Source organism: Lissotriton vulgaris, chromosome 2_1 (genome assembly GCF_964263255.1).
Source record: "Lissotriton vulgaris chromosome 2_1, aLisVul1.2, whole genome shotgun sequence".
In the NCBI taxonomy this organism is placed as follows: Eukaryota; Metazoa; Chordata; class Amphibia; order Caudata; family Salamandridae; genus Lissotriton; species Lissotriton vulgaris.
The window spans coordinates 2034704445-2034732256 of record NC_141687.1 but is presented as its reverse complement, the minus strand read 5'-3'; the positions used below and the strand labels follow the sequence as shown (position 1 = coordinate 2034732256).

General features: G+C 43.5%; 1 protein-coding gene across 1 annotated transcript in view; it reads right to left on the bottom strand.

Annotated features, from left to right (window-relative positions):
- ATP8B4 (ATPase phospholipid transporting 8B4 (putative)) overlaps window positions 1-27812 on the bottom strand; it is a 3619152-nt gene that overhangs the window by 47223 nt on the left and 3544117 nt on the right. Inside the window, exon 25 of the mRNA XM_086958264.1 lies at window positions 27066-27204. Within this exon, the coding sequence (XP_086814390.1) occupies window positions 27066-27204 (139 nt within the window). The remainder of the gene's footprint in view (window positions 1-27065; window positions 27205-27812) is intronic.

Genomic DNA, 27812 nt, shown 5'->3' with positions numbered 1-27812 from the left:
ATCCTCTCCCTCACCAAGGAGCCACACACCGGCAAAACCAACCTTCACGTCCGAATGAAGGCTGTCGCCGACTGGATGAGGAGCAGCCGTCTGAAGCTGAACTCTGACAAGACGGAGGTACTCCTCCTCAGACCCACCCCCTCAGCCTGGGATGACTCCTGGTGGCCGACCACACTAGGAACAGCACCAACACCCACCGACCATGCACGCATCCTAGGATCCATTCTTGACTCCTCTCCATGTCTAAGCAGGTCAACGCCGTCTCCTCCTCCTGCTACAACACCCTCCTCCTGCTCCACAGGATCTACAAGTGGATCCCGACCGAAACAAGAAAAACGGTGACACCGGCCCTTGTCAGCAGCAGACTGGACTACGGCAACGCACTCTATGCAGGAATCCCAGCCAAACACCTACAACGAATACAGCGCATCCAAAACGCCTCCGCCCACCGGATCGTCAACGCCCTCCGCCGCAGCCACATCACCCCCTACCTGAGAGACCTACACTGGCTCCCCGTCGGCAAGAGGATCACTTTCAAGCTCCTCACCCACGCACACAAAGCACTCCACAATGCCTGACCAGCCTACCTGAACAGCAGACTCAGCTTTTATACACCCACCGCCACCTCCGCTCTGCCAGCCTTGCACGCCACTGTCCCCCGCATCCAACGAACGGCCTCCGGCGGCAGATCCTTCTCCTACCTCACTGCCAAGACCTGGAACACACTCCCTACCCACATACGACAGACCCAAGACCTACTCGCCTTCAGAAGACTCCTCAAGACCTGGATCTTCGAGCAGTAGCAGCACCCCCCTCCCCTCAGCGCCTTAAGACCCTCACGGGTAAGTAGCGCGCTCTACAAGTATTCTGATTGATTGATTGATTAATTGATAATGAAGGAAACCTGTCTAGCAGTCTAATGTATACATAACTGAAGAAAGCCACAATCAAGCGATACAGTAAATGAATTGCTGTTATTTACATGTGGATAAACAGTAGTACAGGTTAATGTTTGTAAAAAAAAAACTTGAGAAGGGACAGTACAGAGGCGTGCATACCTTCAACGCTTTTGTTGTATTCAAGGATTGTTTTCCAGAGTCAAAGATGACATTTGTTCAGTTTCAGCAGTCTGTGATAGGCAGCCTTTTTGTAGTGGAACAGAAAAGAGTTCCTAGAGTAGAAGTGGTGGAGAATGTGGCTAGATTGAAAGATCACAACTTTACTGATCACATTCCTCCCAGAGTCAAAAAAGACTGTCGCAGTAAGAGATGTAGGATTTGTTTCTGAAGAGGTGTGCAAAAGGAGAGAGGTATCCACTTCCCCAATAGGTTGTGGTTGCCCACATGTTTTAAATTGTACCACATGCAACTGAGTTTTTTGCCCACATGTTTTAAATTGTACCACATGCAACTGAGTTTTTAGGTGCAACTGTCAGTGTAAAAGTAAACTGACTGGTCGATATTGTTTTATATTTTGTGTTCAGATTTCATGGTTGGCATTAGTGTGAGGTATTTAGTTAGAACTGCTGTTATGTTTGCAGTTATAGTTTTGTATCTATTTCCAATTGGTTTGTGTTTCCTTTTTTGGTAAACAAAAAATGTGATGCTGGTGTGCGTGGATTGGTGTTTGGCCGGTGGTGTGCGTGGACTGGCACTTGTCTGGCAGTGTGTGTGGACTGGAGTTTTGCTGGTTGCTTGTTTGGACTGGCGTTTGGCTGTGTTATGTGTGTATAGGTGCTTGGCTGGCGGTGTCTGTAGACTAGCGTTTGTCTGGTGGTGTGCGTGGACTGGCGCTTTGCTGGCAGTGTACATGGGCTGGCATTTGGTTGGTGGTGTGTGTGGACTGGCACTTGTCTGGCAGTGTGCATGGTCTGGCGTTTGGCTGGTGGTGTACATGGACTGGCACTTGGCTGGTAGTGTGCATGGACTGGTGCTTGGCTGGCAGTGTTTGCGGACTGGTGTTTGGCTGGTGGTGGGTGAATAGTGACTTGCTGCTGGTCGCTATACACACTGCTAGCCAAACACCAGTGCACACACTCCATCAACCGCCAGCCGGTGTGATTGCTGTGTCAGCTATCTGGCAATATGAAAAGTGATGGGCCCTTGAATGGTGCTGTCTTCTGATGCGAGTGTTGCAATATGCTGGGTTCGCAGCTGGTGGTGTGAATGGTCTTGTGTATGTCACGTATGAAAGGTGTGTGATTGGCCTGTAAATCAGTTGGTTCCCTGATGCAGCTTTACGGCTCACGAGCTGTGAGTCAATGGTGCAGGTTTTCGACCTTCAATAATTAACAGTGCATTTCATTTTTGTGACATTTCTTGTTAATAAAATTTTACGTTCAGAACCGTTATTCACCATTGTGCCAAATCGAACCAGTTTGTGTGTTTACTTGTGAAATAGATGGTTTTGAAGTAATATTTGTCTTTTCTGTCTTTCTATGCCAGGGTGAACATTGTCTCTACATTGTCTGTTGAAGTGAGTGTTTTAATGTGCTTGGCTCATGGCTGGCAGTGTGAATGGTCTTGTGTATGTCATGTATGAAAAGTGTGTGTATGGCCTTTAACCCCTTCCATGCTGATGACGGCCGGATGCATCACGATGCTCGTGTGCTGATGTCGGCTGGGGGCCGTCATGAACCCGCCCACTCAATAAAAGTGCCGCACAGGCGCAGAATCGCGGCCGCGCCCAACGGGTTAAAGCAGTTTGTGCCTTGACACTGCTTTACAGCTCACAAGCTGTGAATCATTGGTTCAGTTCTTGACCTTTCAATTATTAACAGTGCATTGTATTTTTGTGAAATCTCATGAATAAAATATATATTTTGAACCCTTCATTCACCCTCGTGCCAAATCCAACCGGTATGTGTGTGTACTTGAGGAATAGATGGATGGGCACTAATATTTGTCTTTTCTGTCTTTCTCTGCCAAGGTTTACATTGTCTCTAGGGAAAATCTACCAACTCTAGATATTTTTGTAAACCAAATACCCAGGGGAGTACAGGTTGTTGTGCCTCTCGTGAGCCCAACAGGCTTTCTTACCCACAATGCCCTGAGAGCCTCAAAATTTGACTAGAATCACACATTTTCCTTGCTTTACTGTGCCATATTCTTCCAGAATCTGAAAGAAACCGAAAATGTACCCCAGGTATCCCCATAAAAATGCTACCTCATTTGTGTGCATGGACCAAGTGCCTGCAACAGGAAAGGGCCCAAAACGTATTGTGGATACATCAAAATTATCTAAAACAAAACAACCTGGTTACTCATAGGGGGTGTCACAGGCATTTTTTCTCTGGGGTCGACGGTCATCTAGGGGAACCTACTAAACCAAGAAATTTCTGAAAACTAGACACTTGGGGGAGTCCAGGGAGGTGTGGCTAGCATGGATCATCCAATGTTTTCTTAGCCAGAATTCCCTGGAAACATCTAACGTATTTAAAAATTGCATTTTCCTCACATTCTGTGAGAAAAATGTTTGGGATTACAGGGCCAGCACAAATTGCCTACCACCCAGAATTCCCCTAGGTCACCTAATAAAACGATACCTCACTTATGAGGGTGGTCCAAGTGCCTGCAAAAGGGAAGGGCCCAAAACGTATTGTGGAGACATCAAAATTATCTATCACGAAGCAATCTAGTTTTGCAAGGGGGGTCACCTGCGATTTTGGTCCCGGCTCGGCTGCCATCTAGGGAAACCTACCAAACCCAGACATTTTTGCAAACTAGACACCCAGGACAGTAGCAGAATGTGTGACTTGTTTGGATCCCCCAATGTTTTCTTACCCACAATCCCAATCATATTTTCCTCAAATTGTATCTGGGATCACGGCACCAACACAAATTTCCTACCACCCAGCATTCCCTTTGGAGGGTGACCAAAGTAGAGTCAGCCTAAAAACATTTTTTTTTTTATTTACCTTATGAACCCGCTGTGATAGCACCTCAATCTCTATATACATTTTTGGCTTCCCCCTATTGCAGGCTATTGTCCCACACACACAAGTGAGGTATAATTTTACTCAGTAAACCGAGGTGAACGCTGGCTGGTAGGAATTTTTTGTCTGAACAGTGATCCAACATAGAAATGTGAGGAAAATTAGATTTTCCTCTCTTTGGTATGGCAGGTGAGTGCCACAACTTCTCTAACCCAACGGCTTCACTTAGATATTTAATTTTACTCAGCCACAGAGTACATGCTGACTTAGTGATATTAATTCATTCCATCAAGGAGGCCCAGTATGGTGTTAGTTCTGGAACAGCTTAGAGTCATACCCAACAGATCTAAGTTATTAATAGCACTACTTGGCCTACTGTATTTAGAGCAAGATCAAAGCGTAGGGGGACAAGATGAGTACTTTAAGGGAGGTTAAGCAATGATCTTAGTTATTTTCAGTATTTGTTAGTATTCTCATATATATATATATTATATATATATATATATATATATGTCAAAGCAAATGCGCAAGCGCTTCGGCCAGGGCTCACCACAGACTCCAAACCATCCGGCTTTTGCTGTGGCCCCCAGAGCGATGTTAGAAGATGCCTTCTTTCTTAAAAGGAACGTCCGACGCGTTTCGGGGCCAAAACCCGCCCCTTATTCATGGACAGATGAAGGAAAACAACCAGACTTGGCTCACACTTCTCAAATACTTTATAATTTGGGAGGGGCATCGTCCGCCCTAAGTGGGTGGAGTTGCAGTGCCGGCTTGTGGTTCTTGTAGTCCTGTGAGCCAGGTAGTTCATTAGACCCTTGAGTAGGGTGGTGCTTCCTTGCAGGTTCAATGTCTTATAATCCTTGAGTAGGAGGCGAAGGAAAAACATCACACATCGCTATAACTTCTGTGGAACCTGTGCTGACAGGCGGCAACGATTTGTGCCGTCTCAGTCCTCCGCTGCAAGGATTCTCATTCCGCAGTGGTGGCGGAGCTCCTAGACGCGACCCAGGCAGGCCGCCAGTAAATGTCAAAGCAAATGCGCAAGCGCTTCGGCCAGGGCTCACCACAGACTCCAAACCATCCGGCTTTTGCTGTGGCCCCCAGAGCGATGTTAGAAGATGCCTTCTTTCTTAAAAGGAACGTCCGACGCGTTTCGGGGCCAAAACCCGCCCCTTATTCATGGACAGATGAAGGAAAACAACCAGACTTGGCTCACACTTCTCAAATACTTTATAATTTGGGAGGGGCATCGTCCGCCCTAAGTGGGTGGAGTTGCAGTGCCGGCTTGTGGTTCTTGTAGTCCTGTGAGCCAGGTAGTTTGTTAGACCCTTGAGTAGGGTGGTGCTTCCTTGCAGGTTCAATGTCTTATAATCCTTGAGTAGGAGGCGAAGGAAAAACATCACACATCGCTATAACTTCTGTGGAACCTGTGCTGACAGGCGGTTTTCCTTCATCTGTTCATGAATAAGGGGCGGGTTTTGGCCCCGAAACGCGTCGGACGTTCCTTTTAAGAAAGAAGGCATCTTCTAACATCGCTCTGGGGGCCACAGCAAAAGCCGGATGGTTTGGAGTCTGTGGTGAGCCCTGGCCGAAGCGCTTGCGCATTTGCTTTGACAATTACTGGCGGCCTGCCTGGGTCGCGGCTAGGAGCTCCGCCACCACTGCGGAATGAGAATCCTTGCAGCGGAGGACTGAGACGGCACAAATCGTTGCCGCCTGTCAGCACAGGTTCCACAGAAGTTATAGCGATGTGTGATGTTTTTCCTTCGCCTCCTACTCAAGGATTATAAGACATTGAACCTGCAAGGAAGCACCACCCTACTCAAGGGTCTAACGAACTACCTGGCTCACAGGACTACAAGAACCACAAGCCGGCACTGCAACTCCACCCACTTAGGGCGGACGATGCCCCTCCCAAATTATAAAGTATTTGAGAAGTGTGAGCCAAGTCTGGTTGTTTTCCTTCATCTGTCCATGAATAAGGGGCGGGTTTTGGCCCCGAAACGCGTCGGACGTTCCTTTTAAGAAAGAAGGCATCTTCTAACATCGCTCTGGGGGCCACAGCAAAAGCCGGATGGTTTGGAGTCTGTGGTGAGCCCTGGCCGAAGCGCTTGCGCATTTGCTTTGACATATATATATATATATATATATATATATATATATATATATATATATATATATATATATATATATATATATATATATATATATATATATATATATATATATATATATATATACATATATATATATATATATACATATATATAGTTATTCACTAAAAAACAAAAGTTACACGGGCGTTATAGTTAGGTTCAGATTACACACACAGAAAACCATGGAAATTCAGCAGTAATACTTACTTGAGCTAACTGTAACTTATACCGCTGCAATGCACTGCTTATGACCTCACATATTACATCATTAATGACTCGGTCAGTGATATTACTGATGACATCTCAAATGACATCACAGATGACATCATCCAATGAGTGTTTTTCATAAATGTTTGTGAAAAACATATAGATTGAGCTACAACATAAGTTATATAATTAATTGTTCTCTACTAATAAGTGATACTATTTCTAACATGCCATCTGAGTCTGTGTCACTGTCTGTATGAGTGTGTGAGTGGCTGTAAGGATGTGTGAGTGGGTATGCAAGTGTCAGTATGGATGTGTAAGTGGGTTTATGAGTGGCTGTATATGTCTGTAAACTGGTGGATGGGTGTTTTTTTGGGTGTGTGAGTGGCTGTGTTTGTATGGCAATGTGAGTGGATATGTGAGGTGTTCTATGGATGTGTGAGTGGTTGTATGGAAGTGAGAAAGCGCATATGAGTTGTATATTAGTGTGTGAGCGGGCATGTAAGTAGTTGCATTGGTGTGTGACTGGGTGTTTGAGTAGCTGTGTGGGTGGGTAAGTGGTTGTATGAGTATGTGAATGACTGTCTCAGTGGTGGCTGTATGGCTGTGTAAGTGGGTGGGTGTGTGAGTAGTTGTATGAGTGGTTGTATGGGTCTTTAAGTGGGTGTGGGAGTGGGTGTGTATTGGTTGTATGTGTTTGTGAGTAGATGTGTGATTGGGTCTGTGGGTGGTTCTATAGGTGTGTGAGTGATTCTATGGATGATGTTCTTAGTGATGTCATCCATGATGTCATCAGTAACGTCACTGATCATGTCATAAGTGATGTAATAAGTTAGGTCATAAGCAGTGCACTCCGAGGACATAAGTTATAGATAGCTCAGGTAATCTGCTGCAATTCTGCACCAGGGGCCACGCTGAGCATTGCAGCAGATCCGTGAATCCACCATGTGGGCGAAAAATAGTTTTGGGGCAATTTCTTGCCAATATTGGGTCCCTCACAGGCCCCTATATTGCACCCATGGGGTCAGGGTACCTCTATCCTGACCTTTCTATTACATGTTATATGAATTTTCATCCCATGAAACATAAAATGGCGGGCACAACTTTCTACTCAGGTTGCTACTCAAGGCATTGATGTTTGCACATGGAATTGAAGAGCAACACGATGGATCCGCAAAGGATTCGCATCTCTAGATATACAAATTTGTTTCCCTTTTACTCTTTCCAAAATGACTAAATGTATTTGCGCCAACTCACAAAAAGAGATCTTTCTGGAAAAAGATCTAGCTTTCTGCCAAATTTCCCCTAACCAGAGGCTCAGCAGCAGCAACGAAGGGGAAGTAGCTACCAGGCAGAGCTGTGCCGTGAAGGGAGCAGTCCACTAGTAAGGTCAGTGACATCCCCTTCACTGCGCAGCTGCCGCCATTAGTAGTAGCGGGGGGCTGGACAGCTGGGAGGCGGAAAACACAGGGAGTGGGAAGGGTCACTAGAGGAGGTGGAGCTGTAGGGGATGCAGCAGAAAGTGTGGCCAAGCACGAGGAAAAGTGCAAAAAGGCAGAAGAAAAAAGACAAAAAGCAGAAAAAAGGCAGCAGCAGAAGAAAGGCAAAAGGGAATAAAAAGTAGAAAAAAGCTGAAAAAAAGAGAGACGGACGGTCCGTCCAACAGCATAGCAGTGATGCTCTACCACTAGACCACCAGGGATGAGGCACAGGCCGGATCCTGCAGGTGGAGGAGGGCCTCAAACTCCTGATCAGAGGGTCAGCAACAGCAAGGGGGGTAGCAGTTACCAGGTGGAGCTGTGCCATGAAGGGAGCAATCCATTAATAAGGTCAGTACTTGTGAAGTAAATACAAGATCCTGGTTATATAATTAATAATAATAAATCAAAACATCTGACCATTAATTATTAGAGATAAAGGTTACTGGCTACAGACAGAGAGGACCCTTTGATGTGAATATCTTACTCAATCTTACTCAAGGATATCAGACTTGAAGATGTGAAAATAATTAAATATTCCTTGGCTGGTCAGCAAAGCTGTGATTAAGTTGTCTGTCATACACAAGCTGGTTTATACATCACATACTTGTCAAGTTAGAATACAAGCGAGAACTGTAGACGACCTTCAAAAAGTGTTAAAGAGTTTAGTGTTGCAGGGGAACCCCCTCTAAGTTGTTGGACAAACTTTTAAAAGCTTTACAGGATAAGATAGGACTAGGGTTATCAAACACACCAAACTAACTTAAGGTAGCCCAGATCTTAATAATCGGGAATGGTCAATGATGAAATGTGATACACTTTGAATTCATTGTGACCAGGCTGTAACTGGGAGATCATTGTGGAATATAATTTGTATTTTTTATTATAAGGTATAGACCTAAACATGAACATTAAAGTTAAACCATATGCATCTTGTTGAACATATGCGATAGGGTATTGATAAAATACATGATTACATCCTTTCTGTAATAAAGCAACTGATCCATGGTGAAAAACTACTTATGTCAAACTAGTGGACGAGGAGCTGAATTTCTAATCTATCAGAGTTATTCAATTTGCATCTGAAATAAGAGAAGTAGAAATATGAGTGAAAATGAAATATCATTGAAGGGAGATGTCCTCGAATTAATGGAAAACCCTACAAAAGGACGTATTTCTAAACATACCCTCTCTGTTCAACACAGGTAATCCTCTTCAAAGGTCACTATGGTGCTGGACCTTACCTACAATAAGCTGCACAAACTGCTCCCCTAAACATAAGATAGGTGTTAGAGGGGTAATGGGAAAAAGCACCCCTCTACATGGGTGGTTTTCACTGCTTATTAGCTTTCATGAAGTTTACAAGTAGGTTCCTTATTTTGAGGCTGTGATTACCAGGTAAGGTGCGTTTGGCACTAAAGTATGGAAATGTATTGTTCAACTCCTGCAGGTGACTAGGATGACCAATGCACAACAATGGAAACAACACTCTAGCCCAATATGGCATGCATGGTGTAGACAATAGATTACAAACCGGTGTGGTTGTAAGCACTGTGCACTGTACGATGGGTTACTCTAGAGCCCTATGGGTTAAACACGATTCCAAGTATATAACAAACATAGAAAAATCAATTCTTTGAATTCAAATATTGTATTGAGTTACATGTTCTTGACCAGGATTAGGCAAATACAATCATATGTGAACAAATGGTGGACATTCTTAAATATACATCATACAACTTGTAACATCATAAAGTGTAGTCATTACATCATGAACAACACAAAGAATCATTTACAAATATTTAAAAGAAAGCCCGATGCATTTCAGGACTGGAGCATCTCTTCGTTAGGGGCAACCTCTAAACAAAAAAATTAAATATTACAATGATGCATTATAGTGTAAGCTAGTCCTCAGAGACAACATGTGGGGGTCATCACAATCAGTATGAAAACAATCAGTATGAAATTCGAAAATGCAAAGTGGATGCCTCAGCTCCTAAATTGCAAAAGTGAACCACAGTCCTGTGTGAATTGCAATAGACACCCTTGTGCAGATCATAAAAACGAAGTGATCAACATCCAGAAGGTGCAGAAAAATTAATTAAGGTGTTTGCCAAGTGCACGAAATGAAAAGGAAACCAAAATAAGCAGAAATAGACCAAAAAAAACGCCACTGATAGCCGTGAAACACTGTGATGAAATACCGTGATGCACAAAGAGGATGTTGAAAACTGAAATGCAAACCTAATGTGGAGAAAGGAACAGAACACTGTAGCAAAAATGACGAGCAAAGGGGCTGCTGCTAAGAACCAAAACTGAGCTCACCTCAATGGAGAAAAGAGGGTACCTTAATATGCAGTACTATTTTGAGAATGGCAAACTGTGAATAAACGGCAGAGCAACACAACACTAAATGCTAAAGGACGTGAACAAAGAAAACACTCACCCTTAACTCGTGAATACTGGCCCAGAGGTAGAGTATAGTACTGAAAAAATTATCGTCAAACGTCGGGGTCTGTAAAACAGATGATCTCTGTGAAACAATTGCTACCAATCACGGAGGAGACAGAACGTGCTCCAATATGCAAACGAACGCCGCTTACCTCTAAACTTTATACGAGATCGTATAACACCATGGACAACCGCTGTAAGCTGAACCATGCGGAGTCACCGGCGTGCTAAGTGGAAATTCTCGAGGAAAAAATGGAAAGAGGAGTGAACTATGTAATCCGACGGGGGCCATCTTGAATCGCGAAAGGATGGACTCGCAAGTAAAGGGAGAAAGTCGACTAAGCTCTCGCCGACGGTCCAGAGTATAACGGTGAAATGATAAAGAGATAAAACGTCATGGTGGAAATGGAAAGGAGAGATGAAAATAGAAATGTATTTCAAAAGGCCTATGTGCCTCACATAGTCCTGGATAAACGATGCTGGAAACCCCAAAAAAGGAAAAACAAAAACATCATCGTGGGGGGCAGGAAAGAACCGAGCCCTGCTAAATCTCAAAATTTCAGAGAGGCCAAAACTGAGAGTAAAAAGACACAACGTCGACCTCAACTAACAATAAACAGTGCAGCTACAGGACAATGAGACAAACTGGGATAGAATGAAGAGATCTGAATGAATAAACAATGGATGAGAATAGAGATTGAAAAAAATAACAAAGTGATGTGTAAAACCAAAAAGTGAAGTGAAACAATAGTAAATGAAAAACAAAGTATTTACGACCACCCCAATTGTGAACCTATCAGAACTCCGCAATCAGGTACATGTACCAATATAGTCTGGAAAATATCATAGAAAACAACTCATATCAAGTTGATCATTGAGACCTGCTGGAACCATAGTATCTAGTGTTTGGATCCCAAAAATTTCTCTTTGAAGCAACATTTTTGGAATGTCGATACCTGGTCTTACATTTAATTGTTCGATAATTTGAAATTGTAATTGAGATATGGTATGTTGGGCCTCTGCCCAATGGGTGGCTACACTGGATGTTGTGCTTTTAGTTCTAATTTTGCTTTTGTGCTCAGTGATGCGTAATTTAAGTGTGTGTTCTGTATTGCCCACATAGGCTTTCCCACATGGGCATTTAATGCAATAAATTGTTACAGTCACTCGGGTGTTTAAGCTGGATCTTTTTACCTGACAAGGGGTGGGTTAATGTATTGCGAATGATAACATTGTTGCAATGTATGCAACTGTTGTATCTTTTAGTTCCTAGTTGTTCTTGTGCTAATTAAGTTGTTGCTGTAGAAGATAACAATGCACATACATTCTTGCCTTTTTCATGAAATAAACCATCAAAGTCCTTTTCATTTTGCAAAAGTTCCCAATCCATTATTGATACCGTAGAATATCTTGACACATATACCATTCTTTTGTCGCTCTGTGGAGGTAGTTTTTTTAAAAGTTCTTGGCGTTGTTTGGTCAGGGCCTTATTCAGACAGTCCTGTACAATGGAATCTGGATAACCGCAGGCTTTGAATCGCTGTGCATATTCTTAAAGTTTATGTGTGCTGACAGCAGGGTCAGAACAAATTCTCCTTATCCGTATCATTTGTGAGTAAGGCAGGTTTTTGATCAAACTCTTGGGCTGGAAACTGGAATATGATAAGGTACTGTTCCGGTCTGTAGGTTTGTTGTAAACTGCTGTATAAAAATGATTGGTGGGTGATTTGTGAATTTGTACGTACAAAAAGTGAATTGTTTCTTTTTGTTTATTGTGGGTCAGCCGGATATGAGGATTTATTTGATTCAGGGTGTTGATCATGGTTAATAGTGTGTGTTCGGTGTCACTCCAAAGCAAGAATATGTCATCAATATAACGACAATATAAGGGAATTTTCTGCCACCACGATGAATGAGACATGATGTTGTAGAATTCGTATTGAGACATAAAGATAGTCGCGTACGCCGGGGGCCCCGAAAAACCCATGGAGGTCCTAGTCAATTTTACCTAAAAGTGTTGTTGCCATTCAAAATAACTGTTATGAAGGCAAAATTTAAGCAACTGTAGTATGAACACTTTTTCCATCTTAATATGATCTGACTGGAGGAGCGCCCATTCGACAGCTTCCAATCCAGCTGATTGAGGTATAGATGTGTACAACGCAGTGACATTTTTGGTGCACAGTAAAATTGATGAATGTGGGTCAATGTTTAATTCTGAAAGTTTTTGCAGAAAATGAGAAGTATCTTTAAGGTAGGTACTCCAATTTTGAACTAAGTTTTGCAAGTAAAAATCAAGAAATTTCCCGACAGGATCGAAAATGGAACCACTTCCCGAAACGATGGCCCGGAATAGTGGGTCTTGAGGGTTATTGTGCATTTTCGGGATCATGTAGAGTTTGGGTCTATGGGGATTCCTGGTTGTGAGATATAGTCAAGTTTGGTCATTAATCCAATTGTTCTCATAAGCTTCAAGCAATAGTTTGGTAAGCATTTCCTGTAGTTGCAATGTTGGATCATATGTCAATGCCATGTATGTGTTGGTGCCAAGGTTAACATGTGCGTTGACCTTGGATTGATAGTATGGTGTGTCCATGACAACAATTGCTCCCCTTTTGTCTGCTGGTTGCATGGTAATGGTAGAATCATTTTCTAAAATTTCGGTGATATTCCTTTCGCGTTTAGTAAGGTTCTCATATTTTTTGGTGTGGAATGGTAGATTTCGAAGGTCCTTGCTAACCAAAAGTTTAAAGGTGTCTACTGTCTTGTGAGACACCAGCGGTATAAATGTACTTTTAGGTTTGAAAATTGCCTCAGTTGGTTCTTGAGTTTGTTGAACACGAGGTGCTATATTGGTAAAGAAATGCCGTAACCTGAGCAATCTCATAAATCTATATAGTTCAGCTTGTGCTTGTAACAAAGTTGTGGTTCCAGTTGGCACAAAAGACATGCCTCTACCCAGAACTGCAATTTCTTGTGAATTGAGCTATTTTGAAGATATATTCATGACTAAGTCACTGTTTTGCCACTGTGTAGAAATTTGCCGCTTTTTTCCTTTTCCTCTCCTGGTCCTTTGGACAGGGATATCAGACTTTGGTCTGGTAAAGCTGGTGGACAATCTAGGTCCGGGACCTGTGACAAAAAAGAAACCGTTGTCGAAGTTTGTGCTGTTACTCCTGAGGCAGTTGATGGTCCTGCTACCTGAGAGTGTGCTATCACTTTGGCTGGTGTTCTACTAGTTGGAATGCCTTTATTGGAAGCTACGCTTTCCTCCAAAGATGTGGTGGTTTTCGGATGTTCAAATCTCCTCCTTGAATAAATTTCAGCCCAAGTGTAGACTTTGTTGAGCTTATAGTCAATTGTGTCCCTCTTATATTTGTGGAGTTTTCCTTCCTGCAAATCTTTCTTGTATTTCTCGAGTTTTTGATTCAATACTTCTAGTTGAAGTTTCCAGGCATTTGATTCTATGGGGATCTCAAGTTCACTTTTGAGGGTGAAAATTACCTCTTCTAAATCCCTGATGGTTTTGGATAACTATTCGATAATGAGAAGTATTAAATCAAGCGAACATTTGTTTAATATAGCGTACCATTTTTCCATAAATGATGAATTAAGGTGGAATTGAAATAGCAACGGTTTAAAGGCTAATTGTAAGCCGCGAGGCATTCATTTGGCTTTATGATATTGGACCAACTGAGGTAATTCAGTTTCGACTCTATTTTGTATTCCGTCGCCATTTTGTGTTGCCCTCACTCAGGCAGCTTGGCAAACCAAGGGCCAGATGTAGGTAGGCCGATACAGGTCGGTAACGGCCGAAAATACCGATTTTCGGCCGTTACCGACCGGTATTGATCAATTGGGATGTAGGAGGCCGAAAAGCGTCCGAATCGGTAAATTTACCGAATCGGTAAATTACCGAATCGGAAATTATACCGAATCGGTAAAATACAGAATCGGAAAATATACAGAATCAGTAAATTTACCGATTCGGTAAAATACCGATTCTGTAAATAAGAAGTGGTAAAAATGAAGATTGAGATGCAGGTAAGCACTGAAATACTGAATTTGCCTCAAATTCGGTATTTAAGAGTCGGTATTTACCATGGATTGGAATCAGGTGGTAACCAGGTGCAACCCATAAAAATGGACCCAAAATGCAATTCTTCTTAGACAATGGCTGCATTTTATGTCATTGCAAGACGGCTACGGCTACAGGAGGAAGGAGAGAGGGAATGGCAGAGAGAGGAGCAGGTGTACAGACAGAGGATCACCCTGTTTATGCTCACAGAGGCAGAGATACTCCAGAGGTACAGGTTGGACTCAGACACCATCTTGGACCTCATCAGGGACTTCCAACCACTGTTGGAGCACACTACCCCAAGGGCACACACTATTCCTCCCCACGTCCAGGTGCTGTGCAGCCTACACCTGCTTGCGTCTGGTAGCTACCAGAGTGTGGTTGCTGCGGTAGGTGGTGTAACTCAGAGCAGCCTGTCAAGGTTGTTCCACAAATTCTTTGACGCCATGTTACAGAGGATGGACCATTACCTATCATGTCCTGCAACCCATGCTGAACTAGTCCAAACAAAATCTGACTTTTACCAGATGGCACGATTCCCCAATATAATTGGCTGCATTGATGGCACGCACATTCCCATTTGTCCACCTGCTGCCACCGAATACATATACAGGAATAGGAAGTCTACGCACACCATCAATGTGTAGGTGATTTGAAATGCAAAGCGCCACATCACTGACCTTGTGGCAAAATTCCCTGGGAGTACCCACGACTCCTACATATTTCAAAACAGTGGCATCTACGCACGGCTGACTGCAGAGGAATTTGGTGAGGGATACCTGCTAGGTAAGACACAGTGAGAGACACCCATAACGCCTATAGCTGCAAGAAGTACATGTATGCATGTGAGTAATGTATTTCCATTCCCTTTTAGGTGACAGTGCATATGCCCTCCACTCCTTCATACTCACCCCCTACCTCAACCCCTCAACACACACCCAAAGAAGATATAACCGGGCCCACAAGAGCACAAGAAATGTCGTGGAGCGTACGTTTGGTATCTGGAAAAGCAGGTTCAGGTGCTTGCACAAGAGTGGAGGTGCAAGGCAGCATACCCCCATCACTGTCCTGCTGTAAGATCATTGCTGCCTGTGCTATGTTGCACAACCTTGCTGTGAAGAAGGGTACTGAGGTGGACTTGTCAGACTATGAGGATCATGACGACGGCATTGCTGTGCCTGAAACACAACCTGCTGGAGTGACAACACCAAGTGATGGCAGATACAGACGTGATGAGATTACACGCAACTATTTCTGAGTTAGTAATGAGACACAGACAGGTCGTGTATGGGTACAACGTAATTTAATGTTGCCACAACGTTCAAGCACAGAAGTGCAACTGAATAAACGTAATATACGTGGGGGCTGTATGTCCAGGGTTACTTCACCCATGACCGATCTCTTGCGACCACGCTTCCCTGACCCACTCTGATGTTGGTCACTGTGTTCGGCATGACCTGTTGACTCAGCTGGGCGCCTGCTACTCCTCCGAGGCTCCAGAACAGCGCTTGCCATGCTGCTCCGGCTACTACTTTCGTCAGCCTCTGCAACGTCCAGGGCAGGATTCTGCGCAGTGTGTGACAGAAGCATGGCCTCTAGGGCACTAGTGATTCTGACCATGCCCCTGGTGACCTCAGCCGTGTTCTGCGTTAAGGCTTCCTGAATATTAATGCCCCTACGGCAAAGCAGGGAAGTGGCAGTGGCCAGACGGTTGATGGCCGTATTGTGGATACGGGCCTCCCTGCTCCTTCTGTGGGACTGACTGTCTAGTTTTGAGCAGAGCTGTGTCATGGTGTTACTCATCTGCTGCATCCCTGCAGCAATGTCCGCATTTGTTTTAGCAACTCCTTATTTGACTCGACAATGGCACTCATGCCCTTCTCCATGTTTGCCATTTTGTCATTCAGGACTCGGAATTGGCGATGGCAGGCTTGGATGGATTTGCCCTGCATCCTCCGAATGCGCACCATGTTCCCCTCCAGACCACGGAACACCGTGCCATCTCCACGTCCACCTGCACTACTGGGTGCGCGTTGTGTTCTGCGCCCTGTGACTGGCTCATTACTGGACTGAGGTGCTGCAGAACTGACATTTACAGTAGTTTGAGCCTCACCCCCACCGTCTGCTGACTCCATTGCTGGTAGTGGGGCTACGACACGCCTCCTGACTGGTGGGGTTGCAGGAGTGGACAGGAACAGTGATCGGAAGTTTTCTGGTGAGAAAACCAGGGGAGGGGATTGTGAGAGCTGTGGGGAGTGCAGCAAGTCAGGGGTCAGTAATGTCTCATCTTCTTGTGAGAAGCCAGTCGTGGCACCTTTTTCCTGTGTGGCTTGTACTTCGCTTGGCCCTGCTTCATCACTATCCTCCCTCGCAGGTGCTGTCCCTTCTGTTTCTGTGGGTCGACTGGCTGATTTAGCATCTAGGTGTAAATAAGCGTATATCAACTGTGTGCTACTGTGTCACAGTCACTACAATAAATGCTTTACACATTTCACTTTCATTTCTCTGCTTTACTTTCAGTGACTAGCTGATGTCTGCGCAGTTACACAGGTTCTTACATTTGCTGACTACATTTCCCATAATGCATTGCTCCTGTATATTGCAAGCAGTACTGGACTGGGGTTGGCTTGTTCACAAAGGTTAAAGGTTGGTGTGGGGTGTCATGCTGCGCATGCGTCTTACCTTTTTTTGTTGCTCTGGCAGAACTGTCCACATCTCCAAGTCCCACAACACTGTCTGCCTCTATGGTTGAGGCCACCAACTCCTCATGTTCAGTAAGGGGGGGCGCTGGGTTCCTGCCTTCACCGGTGACACCAGCCTGCTTGTGAATTTCACCCATCTTCTTCTTGGTGAGGCTCCTGATGTCATATTATGGTTTTTTAAATACTCAATGTTCCTGGGTGTGACTCCCACTGCATTTACTTTTTCTGCTATTGCCAGCCAGATTTTCTGTTTGGCAGACTCAGGAACAGTGAGGGAGTGCCTGCCAAAAAGTTTCATGTGCACTCTCACCACCTCCTCCACCAGTACCTGCAGCTCCATGCTGCTGAACTTTATCTTCCTTTTTCTTTCAGCCTTCTGTCTCTCACTGCTGCTTGCCATTTTACTTTTGCTGAAGTTTCCACAATACTCTCCCTGCAGCTCTGTGTCTCTGCTGTGCTCTGACTGCCTCTCCAGAACCTTCTAATTAGTTGCAGCTGCCTGTGTAGCCACTTCCTGGTAGGGAGGGGGAGGGTGGTAGCACCTGATTGGCTGCTTTCTTAAGTTTCACTTTTGCTTGCTTTCCGATTCGGAAGTTACCGAATCGGTATTTACCGAATCGGTATTTACCGAATCGGTAATTCCCATTCATTCCTATGGGCCTTTTGGGCCGATTTTTAACGATTCGGTAAATAATACCGATTTTTTTCCTACATCTCATTTACCGATTCTGGAATACCGAATCGGTAAAATTCTGTATTTTAGAATCGGTAAATTGAAGTTACCTACATCTGGCCCCTAGTGTTTTTGTGCTTTGTACTGCTACGTGTCAAATACCCCCCCTCCACCTCCTTGTTGTGAGGCCAATTCCAGGAACTAGCCAAACTAACTAATTCTTGTCTAGAATGACTAATCCTTGTCCCAACTATCTGTTGGCCTTCAGTATTCTTTCCCTGCCTTATCTTATCTTTTCCTGCATTATCCTATCTCTCAAGTTGTCCTTTGAAGCACACAAACACGTCCTACCATTACTGATTGACCTATAGGTGCTGTCATTGATTGACTTATGGGGTTGGGCAAGAACACGACTCAAGGGGGACGTTCTGGTTACAGGATGCCTTGTTTTTAATGTTTTCCTATTGGCTAATATTTGGTGCATGGGGAGTGTTTTCTGTGGGTGTATATGGTTATAAAAGACTGTGAGCCACGGAGTGAAGGGGCAGTCTCCTGAGAACCTACTATTGGTGTACTTCTGGGACAACTGTGCATAGCTGCCGCTAATAAATTTGGTTTTCTACGCTAACACAGTATTAAGTGTCTCTGTGCAACAAGGCAGGTGAACTCAGAGATTTCAGGCGTGCCCTGCGACGCCAGGCCCTTCTAGGCCCGGTTCTTCAACTGACGCCCAACGTGGGGCGGCTTCAGAGGTAGCGGTCGAGCCCTAGGGTCGTGAGGAGCCCCGCAGGGAAATTCTGGAGGAAGCGCACCACATGATTGACCCCTGCATGTCGAAAGTGGACCGAAGGTCTTTGCAGCGCGGCTTCTCCTTTCCAACGGCTGCTGGTGACTGTTGCCCTGACTGCCGCCCTGCCTTGGTCCCTTTGGTGACGACTGGTATTGCGAGACGTTAGACGGACCTCTGATGGCGTGAGAGAACATTTGGTTAAGTAATAGTGGGTAGCTCCCATTTAGTGTCATAGGACGGCTGATAATCATAGCTGAGTGAAGAAGGAAGACTGCCACGAGCAACATTTAGAGGATGGATTCTGCTATACTAAAGAGAAATGATAAGAAGGTTAAAATGAAGAAGAAATATTGCAAATTATTGTATAATAGATGTGGTATAACATTGTGTACTTTAATCTTTTTATGTATTATATTAGCTTGTGTGGGTTGGGGTACTTATACTATGCAGCAGACACCTACACCTACCTCCCATCCTGTGTCTTTTCGAACTACTGCCTCCCCGCACCAGTTACATACACTACCAGAACATGAGCAAAGTAGGAGAATGGAATATTTCAATAATTCATTCATTCAATTGTTGCACCAGCATCAATTGGTGGTCAACACCACCGATTATTGGGTTTGTGGACTCTTGCCCCATACTACGGATAATGGGATGCCATATTTAGTTTTACCTTTTTCCCTGAAGGGGTCCGCTTGGGCTTATACATCTATGTTCTCTAATGCTTACGAGAACCAACCCCGGCACCCTATTGGTCCATATGGGGGTGGGGTTGATGTTAGTCATGACCCTCTGTTGAAGGGAATATGGGCTATGTCCAAATATTATAGTAAAATTAATGAGATCCCCGCCGACGAACGACGGGCATACATTGGCTGGAACGTGACCCGTTCCGTTACTATCCTTACAGATAGGGCCAGACGAAAGAGATCCCCTCCCATATGGACTGTACCCCACCGAGGCCACCTGTGTCTCCAAGGAAATAGTCAGAATGCTAAGGCCCAATTAAGAATGAGCTCTTGTGCACATACATATACCTATGCATCACAGACTTCTCCACTGTTAGTGTCATCTCAGGGAACGTATTTCGTTTGCCATGACAAGGCCTTTACGTGGTTAGCAACTAAATTCCCAGGGTCATGTTACGTGGCTTTTCTCCTTCCTCCGACATATACTGCCCCATCGGGACATCACAGAAATAGGTACAGTAGAGGCGTTATTGTTTCAGAAGATACAGCAGGAGAGGAGGGAGGCGACTTTTTCAAAGGATTCCTCCCATTTTGGGGCCCTATGGCCAATAGCAGAAACATCAGGCACCTCATTCGAGTTGGTGAGGCAACGATATATGAAACTGTAGGGGCACTGAGCAACCTCACAGCCGAGCTTCAGGCGGACCGCCTTATGACATTACAAAACAGTATGGTTTTAGATATCATTCTTGCGGACCGTGGTGGAATATGTAAATTGATTGGACCCAGCTGTTGCATTTACATACCTGACAACACCCCTACAGTATACCAGGCCATCCCTAACTTGCACCTCATCGCTGAGTCCATCCACCAGGACGAAGGAAACTGGTCTTTCACAGGATGGTTCTGGGGATTACTGTCCACATGGGGATGGAAGGTACTGACTTTCATTGGAGTGACTTTGGCCATTTCATGTTGCCTCTGTCTACAATGAGGTCCCGCTATCTGCAGCCTTTGTGCCACCATGTGTGTCCCAAGGCCTGTCTCACAGAAAGCAGAAAATATGAAAATTATGTTGCAGCAACAGCTTGACGACCTCATGGCTATTTACATTGACTCAGATTAACGTGAGTCTGTGTTTTGCCTGCGTAATGACAAAAGGAGGGTCTGAGGTAATTCAGTTTCGACTCTATTTTGTATTCCGTCGCCATTTTGTGTTGCCCTCACTCAGGCAGCTTGGCAAACCAAGTGTTTTTGCCCTTTGTACTGCTACGTGTCAAATAACCCCCCATCTTCCTTGTTGTGAAGCCAATTCCAGGAACTAGCCAAACTAACTAATCCTAGACTGACTAATCCTTGTCCCAACTATCTGTTGGCCTACAGTATTCTTTCCCTGCCTTATCTTATCTGTTGGCCTTCAGTATTCTTTCCCTGCCTTATCTTATCTTATCTGTTGGCCTTCGGTATTCTTTCCTGCATTATCCTATTTCTCAAGTTGTCCTTTGAAGCACACAAACACGTCCTACCATTACTGATTGACCTATAGGTGCTGTCATTGATTGACTTATGGGGTTTGGGCAAGAACACGACTCAAGGGGGACGTTCTGGTTACGTGGTGCCTTATTTTCAATGTTTTCCTATTGTCTAATATTTGGTGCATGGGGAGTGTTTTTCTGTGGGTGTATATGGTTATAAAAGACTGTGAGCCACGGAGTGAAGAGGCAGTCTCCTGAGAATCTACTATTGGTGTACTTCTGGGACAACTGTGCATAGCTGCAGCTAATAAATTCGGTTTTCTACGCTAACAGAGTATTTTGTGTCTCTGTACAACAAGGCAGGTGAACTCTGAGATTTCAGGCGTGCCCTGCACCGCCAGGCCCTTCTTGGCCCGGTTCTTCACAACGTTGATGCATGTAATTTTTGGTTCAGTTGTCTCCTGGTAATAAATTCCAATTGGCGTAATTGCTGAGTGATGGTCCCGCCATGTGTGTCTGCAGTCTTAACCTCTTGGATGAGAGCATAAATTTCACTTGCTTTATCAAAAGTATAAACTTTTGTTGTGGCTCTGTTTTCTGTGATATTAGTTTTAGAATCAAAGGACATTGTGATCTGTGGGTGCTGCTCCCTATAGACAGAACTATAAACTAAGCACAGAAGAGAAGGAGGCACACACCTATTTAAAATTGTAAACTGAGTACTCTAATTAAATGTCAGTGGTGCTACAGTGTCACGCTTGCTGTCTCTACAAGCGCAGTAAATCAAGACAATAGATTACAAACCGGTGTGGTTATAAACACTGTGCACTGATTTACTCTAGAGCCCTATGGGTTAAACAAGATTCCAAGTATATAACAAACATAGAAAAATCAATTCTTTGAATTCAAATATTGTTTTGAGTTACATATTCTTGACCATTATTAGGCAAACACAATCATATGTGAACAAATGTTGGAAATTCTTAAATGTACATCATACCACTTGTAACATCGTAAAGTGTAGTCATTACATCATGAACAACACAAAGAATCATGTACAAATATTTAAACGAAAGCCTGATGCATTTCGGGACTGGAGCGTCCCTTCGTCAGGGGCCACCTATAAACAAAAAAAATCAATATTACAATGATGCATTATATTGTAGGCTAGTCCTCAGAGACAACTATTTTGAGGCTGTGATTCCCAGGTAAGATGCGTTTGGCACCAGAGAATGGAAATGTATTGTTCAACTCCTGCAGGTGACTAGGATGAGCAATGCACAACAGTGGAAACAACACTCTAGCCCAATGTGGCATGCATGGTGTGGGATAGAGTGGGATATGATGGCTTTGCAGAGAATATTTGCCCATTTCAATAACAAAAGGGATGACTTCCTGACCGGATGGCTGCCTGTCCTAAAGTATATAGAAATGGATAACTGGGAGATATGAAGCTCTCATGCATTGAAGGCCTTGAGGATGTTTTAGTAAAGGGCAGAGAAATGCTATGGTTTGGAAAAGATATCACCTCAAGCTCAGATGTGCACATTTCAACAAAGAACTTGGGCATAATGATATTCGTGTCTTGGGTTTCCAATGCTCAAGGAAGGATAGATGGAGAGGAGATTGTTTTTTTTGGGTCGTTCTTATGTATTCTCGTATTATACTTATACTAAATCGATGTGTAGTATAGAAAGCAGCAAAATAGGAGGATCCAGCCCAAAGTGATCAATTTTATTGTATAATGTGTTGCACGTGTACTGAAAACAATAAAAAGTTTATGCAACAAAAAAATAAATGCCGTATGCACATACGCAAAACAACGCAACTGAAAAATGGTGTTCCTTGATACAGAGGCAGAAGTATGGGAATAATTTCGTTTTACAACTACCTCCAAAAACCATATAGTTTTATTCAAAATACTTGAGACATTAAGTGGCAAGCTGCACCTTTTTCATCAATATTTACAAAATTTCTGGGGCGGGGTAGAACCCACCCTCAAAACATTGGCCATGCTCGCAACACTTCCTCCCTTTAGGGTGACCAACCGTCAGTAAATTTCACGTACTGCCCATAATTTGGGCCTCTTGTCCGTTGTCAGTGAGGGTTTATTCCACGGACGCCTTTTGTCCGTAATTCCAGACATTCCAGCAAGCTGCCCCCAGCAAGCAGCCTGAGAGTCTGTAACTCTCACTGCAGGGGCCAGCTCACACTCCTGCTGTGAAAAGGGGCCTGCATCAGCCCCTCCCTGACCCGGCAGAGGCTGCTATTGTTCATTGTTCATTCTGTATGTCCGCCTAATTATCACATACAGAATGATAATTGGCCAGTGACAGCATTTGCTGGGCCCCCTCCTACCCTCACTGCTCTTTGCACGGATTGATCAAGTGTGCAGCAGTATTGCTCAGTGGGTGTTACCACTTTCATTTTAAGGGGGTCCATTAATGGCTTCTGTTAATCAGGAGCCAGTGAAGCTCCTGTTTATGGTGTACCTCCTACAGGCCCATTTTAGTTAGTTCTTGAGGGGTGTAGTAGAACTACTGCTCAGCAGACGATGGCAGAGCAGAGGTATGAATGAAAAGAGAAAGCGTTATGGTGGACTTTGCCACAAAAGCGTTTTTAGACGACAGTGCAGTCCTAATGCTGATTGATCTCAGATTGGCACACTATACCATGGAAAACAGTCTATTATCTACTGTGATAAGTATTCAAATCCACATAAAGAAGGAACACTTTCAGGCTGATGAAGGGGTTTCCTGTTTATGTATTAAACGTCTTGTTTCGATATCCACTGTGTTGATGGGCACTATTGTTTAGGGAACAGCTTTGGGCTGCAGAAACATGACTCCTGAGGCCACACACATTGACTTTTGCACAGATTTGATACTAGGTGTGTTAACAATATATAAAAGACAACGATAACTATCAGGTGCTTGTGATGGCAGAATTAACCCTGTCAGCTACTCTATGTGAACTGATCTTTATCAATTGCAAGTGATTTTATCTTCTAATCATTTGTTAAATAAGAGCTTCACAGTTCTCATTTTTCATCACTCTCCTGTTAAGTCTTAACTAATGTATGCAGCTATTTGCTTGATAAGTTGCAACAACTCCATAATGCAGCCGCTCACATAATTTCTTCCAATAAGCCACAGCTATTATTAAAGCAACACACACTATTAAATCACTCTGTATCGTACACATTGCCATCTGGGTCAATTGTTTTCTTTTTTCCTCCTTTTAAAATGAATAAACCTCAGAAAGCACTACTGACCGCGAAAAACATATTGCCCTGTGTGTGAAGATTCAGACCAACTAGGCAGAGTGGACATACATTTTCATTTGCTGTGTGCTAGAATGGAATGCCTTTCTGCTGCCTGTTAAGGATTTTGGAGTTCTGACTGTGTTGAAAGGTAGGCTCAAAACCCAGCTCTTTGAGGCAATCAATTCACCTTACTTATTTCTTTTAATACACTGCACCTGTTTAATATCGCTGGTAAAGAAATCATGAGGTCAGTCTCTAAAGTAAGTGCGCTTTATGAGAATCCATGGAGTAACACCTTGCGAAAAAGAATAAATAAAATTAAAAAAGATAGAAAAGATATTCCTGGCTCAGGTAATAATCTTTAAAGCTCATGCTGAAAACCAAGAAAACTTGAGACAGAACAAAGTGATACCGGCAACTAGATCAATTGCATGACCCCAGCTACCCGCAAGTGCTTGCCATCTCACTACCATCTTATAAAAGTGGCACTTATGGATAGCAAGTTTTGAATCTGCTGCAGATGTAACCATCTCTGTGGTATTGTTAGAGTAAAATATTTAGAAAGGTAACTAGGCGCCAGACCATGCAGTATTTTCCATACAGTGCACAGTACCATCATCTTGGTCTGGGACGTCACTAATGGCAAAGACAAAGGCAGTGGGGTCTGGTGACATTTGAAAGTGGTAGCCTTAAACGAACAGGTTCAACACAATTTGCTTTTGTAAACCGGATTATTGATATGGTGTTACATATCCTGCACCACATGTGGAATTGTGTCATGATCCTTGCGCAATACAATTTCTATTACCCCAATGATCATCATTTTATGATCCATGAAAGGGTGAATCGCTGAAAGGCACCAGCAAGGTGTCTGAAGTATTACTTGCAGGTTATTATGTTAATCACTGCAGTATGTGCTCAGCTATCTTACCGAATAGAAGTAACACTGTAGAATGTTTATGCTGGTATACGTAATGGGAAGCTAGAGTACTCACTGCCTTGTTTCATTAATTATGTTGCTTTTACTTATTTTACTCTTCTTTATATTTTGATGTTGTTGTTGCCTACCATTCTGTTGCCTTCTTTTGGGTGGCTACATAAAGAAGTCAGACTAACATGAGAAATGATGTAAGGTAGTCTATCCCATAGTGCATCTAGCTTGTCCCACTAGCAAAAGGTGTGTGAAGGCCTCACATACAAGGCATTTTTTAAATTCACAAAATTGAATGCCTGTCTGGAGTAAAGGAGTTGTGAACAGAATATTTTAAGGATAATGTGGATCAATTATGTCACTGTAGGAATGGTTCTGCAGGTTTGTCGGACAGTTCTCTGGATAGTTCTTTGCCTGTACAAGAGTTAGTGTGCGTTTGTTGTGATCAGAGTATTTTAGACTCAATCAGGACTAAATCACTGGAGTCGAAGGATACCACATGAGATTGATGGTCCATATAGAGAGAGCATTAGGAGGAGAGGGAGCATATGAGCAATGCAAAGGTTTCAAACAAACAATGTGCTGGATCCAATGGAACACAGGCAGACTAAGGCACTGACTGTCTGGAAACTAGGAGGAGATAAGGGAGAGCGCTAAAAACAGTAGGACCTGGCAGGAAGGAAGATAGAGGCTGGGGCTCGAGAGGAGCCAGAGCAGAGAGAGATGGGCAGCCATGTCAGACAGACTAACAGCTATATGGTTATACTGAGTAAGCAGCTTCTTACGTCATTATCATACAAAATCTCTTTATCAATGCAGTAACTACACTTTCACAATTGCTTTATTAACCTTCTTGCTTTCTCAAATATTCTTGAAAAGGCACCATTTGCCCACTCTTTTTTCAAACTTTTCTCTGGAGAGAAAACGCCCCCCTAATGACGTTCAGGCTCGCTCACTGCGCTCACCACTGGGCACTCATCACAAACTTTTACGCAACACTACTTTCAAATGTCACCAGCCGCCACTGCTCCTGCCAGAGCCCAGGGCATGGCAAACTGTTTTTGTTTATGGGCTCATGTGACCTCACTATGGGCGAAGCTCTGGTGGGTGGAAGTTTCATTTTGGCTCATGTTACCCAGGTGCATCCAATATGCATACACCGGTATATAAGTTTCAATGCGGCATACAACAGATGCAGTGAAAGGTTCTCTCAATCTAATATAAACTTCTTTTGACTTGTACTTATATAGGTTGTCTATTTACTTATGTAATATTACGCGACCTCCTCTGATGTGTCTGTAACATGTACATTTTGTCCCAAATTTTTGTCCTGAATTCGGACCTTCAGTCCTGAATTTTTGTCCTGTATTTTGACCCTTTGTCCTGAATTTTTACACTCACTGTCCTAAATTTGCACCCATGCCAGTTGGTCACACTACCTCCCTCAGTACAACGCATATCTAGGCTACAAAATCTTGAGGGATTACTTTTATTTGCCAGCAAGGCCCTGTTACATGCACGGCCATTTGGTAGAAAATGGCACTATTTAATTAACTATGTAATGGGTCTGTGGCCTAAAAAATATTGAACTATTAATACAGCGTTCAAATCTGCTTGCAGTTATGTGCACTGGACGATGGCCTAAAGCACTGAATAGCTTAGACAAATGCGCGATAAACTTTCTAGAACTTGATGAATTATGATAAAAAGTCACACATTATTACTAGAGTGCAAAGGTTCATTACTTTAGTGCAGTCTAACTAGTTTGAGAAATCACTGCTCATTGTTTCATTGATTCCAGGTTGCAATCACTTCACAGAGGAACTAAAAATGGCTCACACTAACAAGGACAATTTGATGAGATGTTATCTCTCTGCACTTATTTCACTTTTTTTTATTTTTCAAGCTTACATTCACTAAAAGGCGTCTTGTGTTCTGGTTCTTTAATCTTGACTTCTACACATGAAAAAAACATCATAGCGTAACCCCACATACAGGGCTGCTGAGAGTAACGTGCAACAAATTACTATTGATGAGTAGAGGAGAAGCATAGTGACTCACTCAAGGATCCACTACTCGTGAGTTATGGCAGGTATAATCCAATATGCAAGTGCTTCATATGTAATACATGCACACACATCTGCACGTCCACAAACACACACACATTATATATACTGATTTCACACTTACATGTTCGTCATGAAAGTAAACAAAAATGGACAAAAATACTTACCAACAAATGGAAACTGAGTTGCAAATGCATCAAAAAGGCCGTCGCTCTGCATTGCATATAAAATTCCAAAATAAACGGCTAAGCTGCCCCATATGAAATAATGATTTATCGCTGTCCAGTAACTGGTATCCATGCCAATCTGTGAAAATAAAATAGAACAGTGTGATCATAGAGTAAAGTTTAGTTAAGCTTAGTACAGTTTAGCTTAGTGGTACTCCCCTGTGTGAGGACAGTGTGTAGGAAAATTGTTAACTTTCTTGCACGTGTCAGTCACATACACCTGTAAAATGTGTCCCAGCTTCTGTTGCTTTCGCTCATGAAGACTAAAGGGAGAGCTGTAATGGTGATCAACACTATGAATCAATGGTCCATGGCCATTAACAAGGAACATGAATCATCGGAGCGGCGTGTTTGTCAAGACAGTGTGGTGTGGCAGTAGCAGCTGGTGATCTTTGAAGTGGTAGGGCATAACATGTGCCAGGAAATCACCCAATCGCTTTCAAAAAGTTCCTTGAGAGCCCCCCATATGCTACGAAATAGCATCATCGTGCCACTGCCAACATGTGTTATGGGTAACCCCTTATAATAACAATTAAATACAATATTCTAGTACCTGAATTTTGCCATTGATATTGCCTATATACAATGGGTGGCCAGTATGTTAAAAAAATGACCTCCAGTATTTAGGACCCAGCCTGTTATCATATTTTGTTCCCCAACCTGCCCTCTCAGCATCAATAGGCCGAC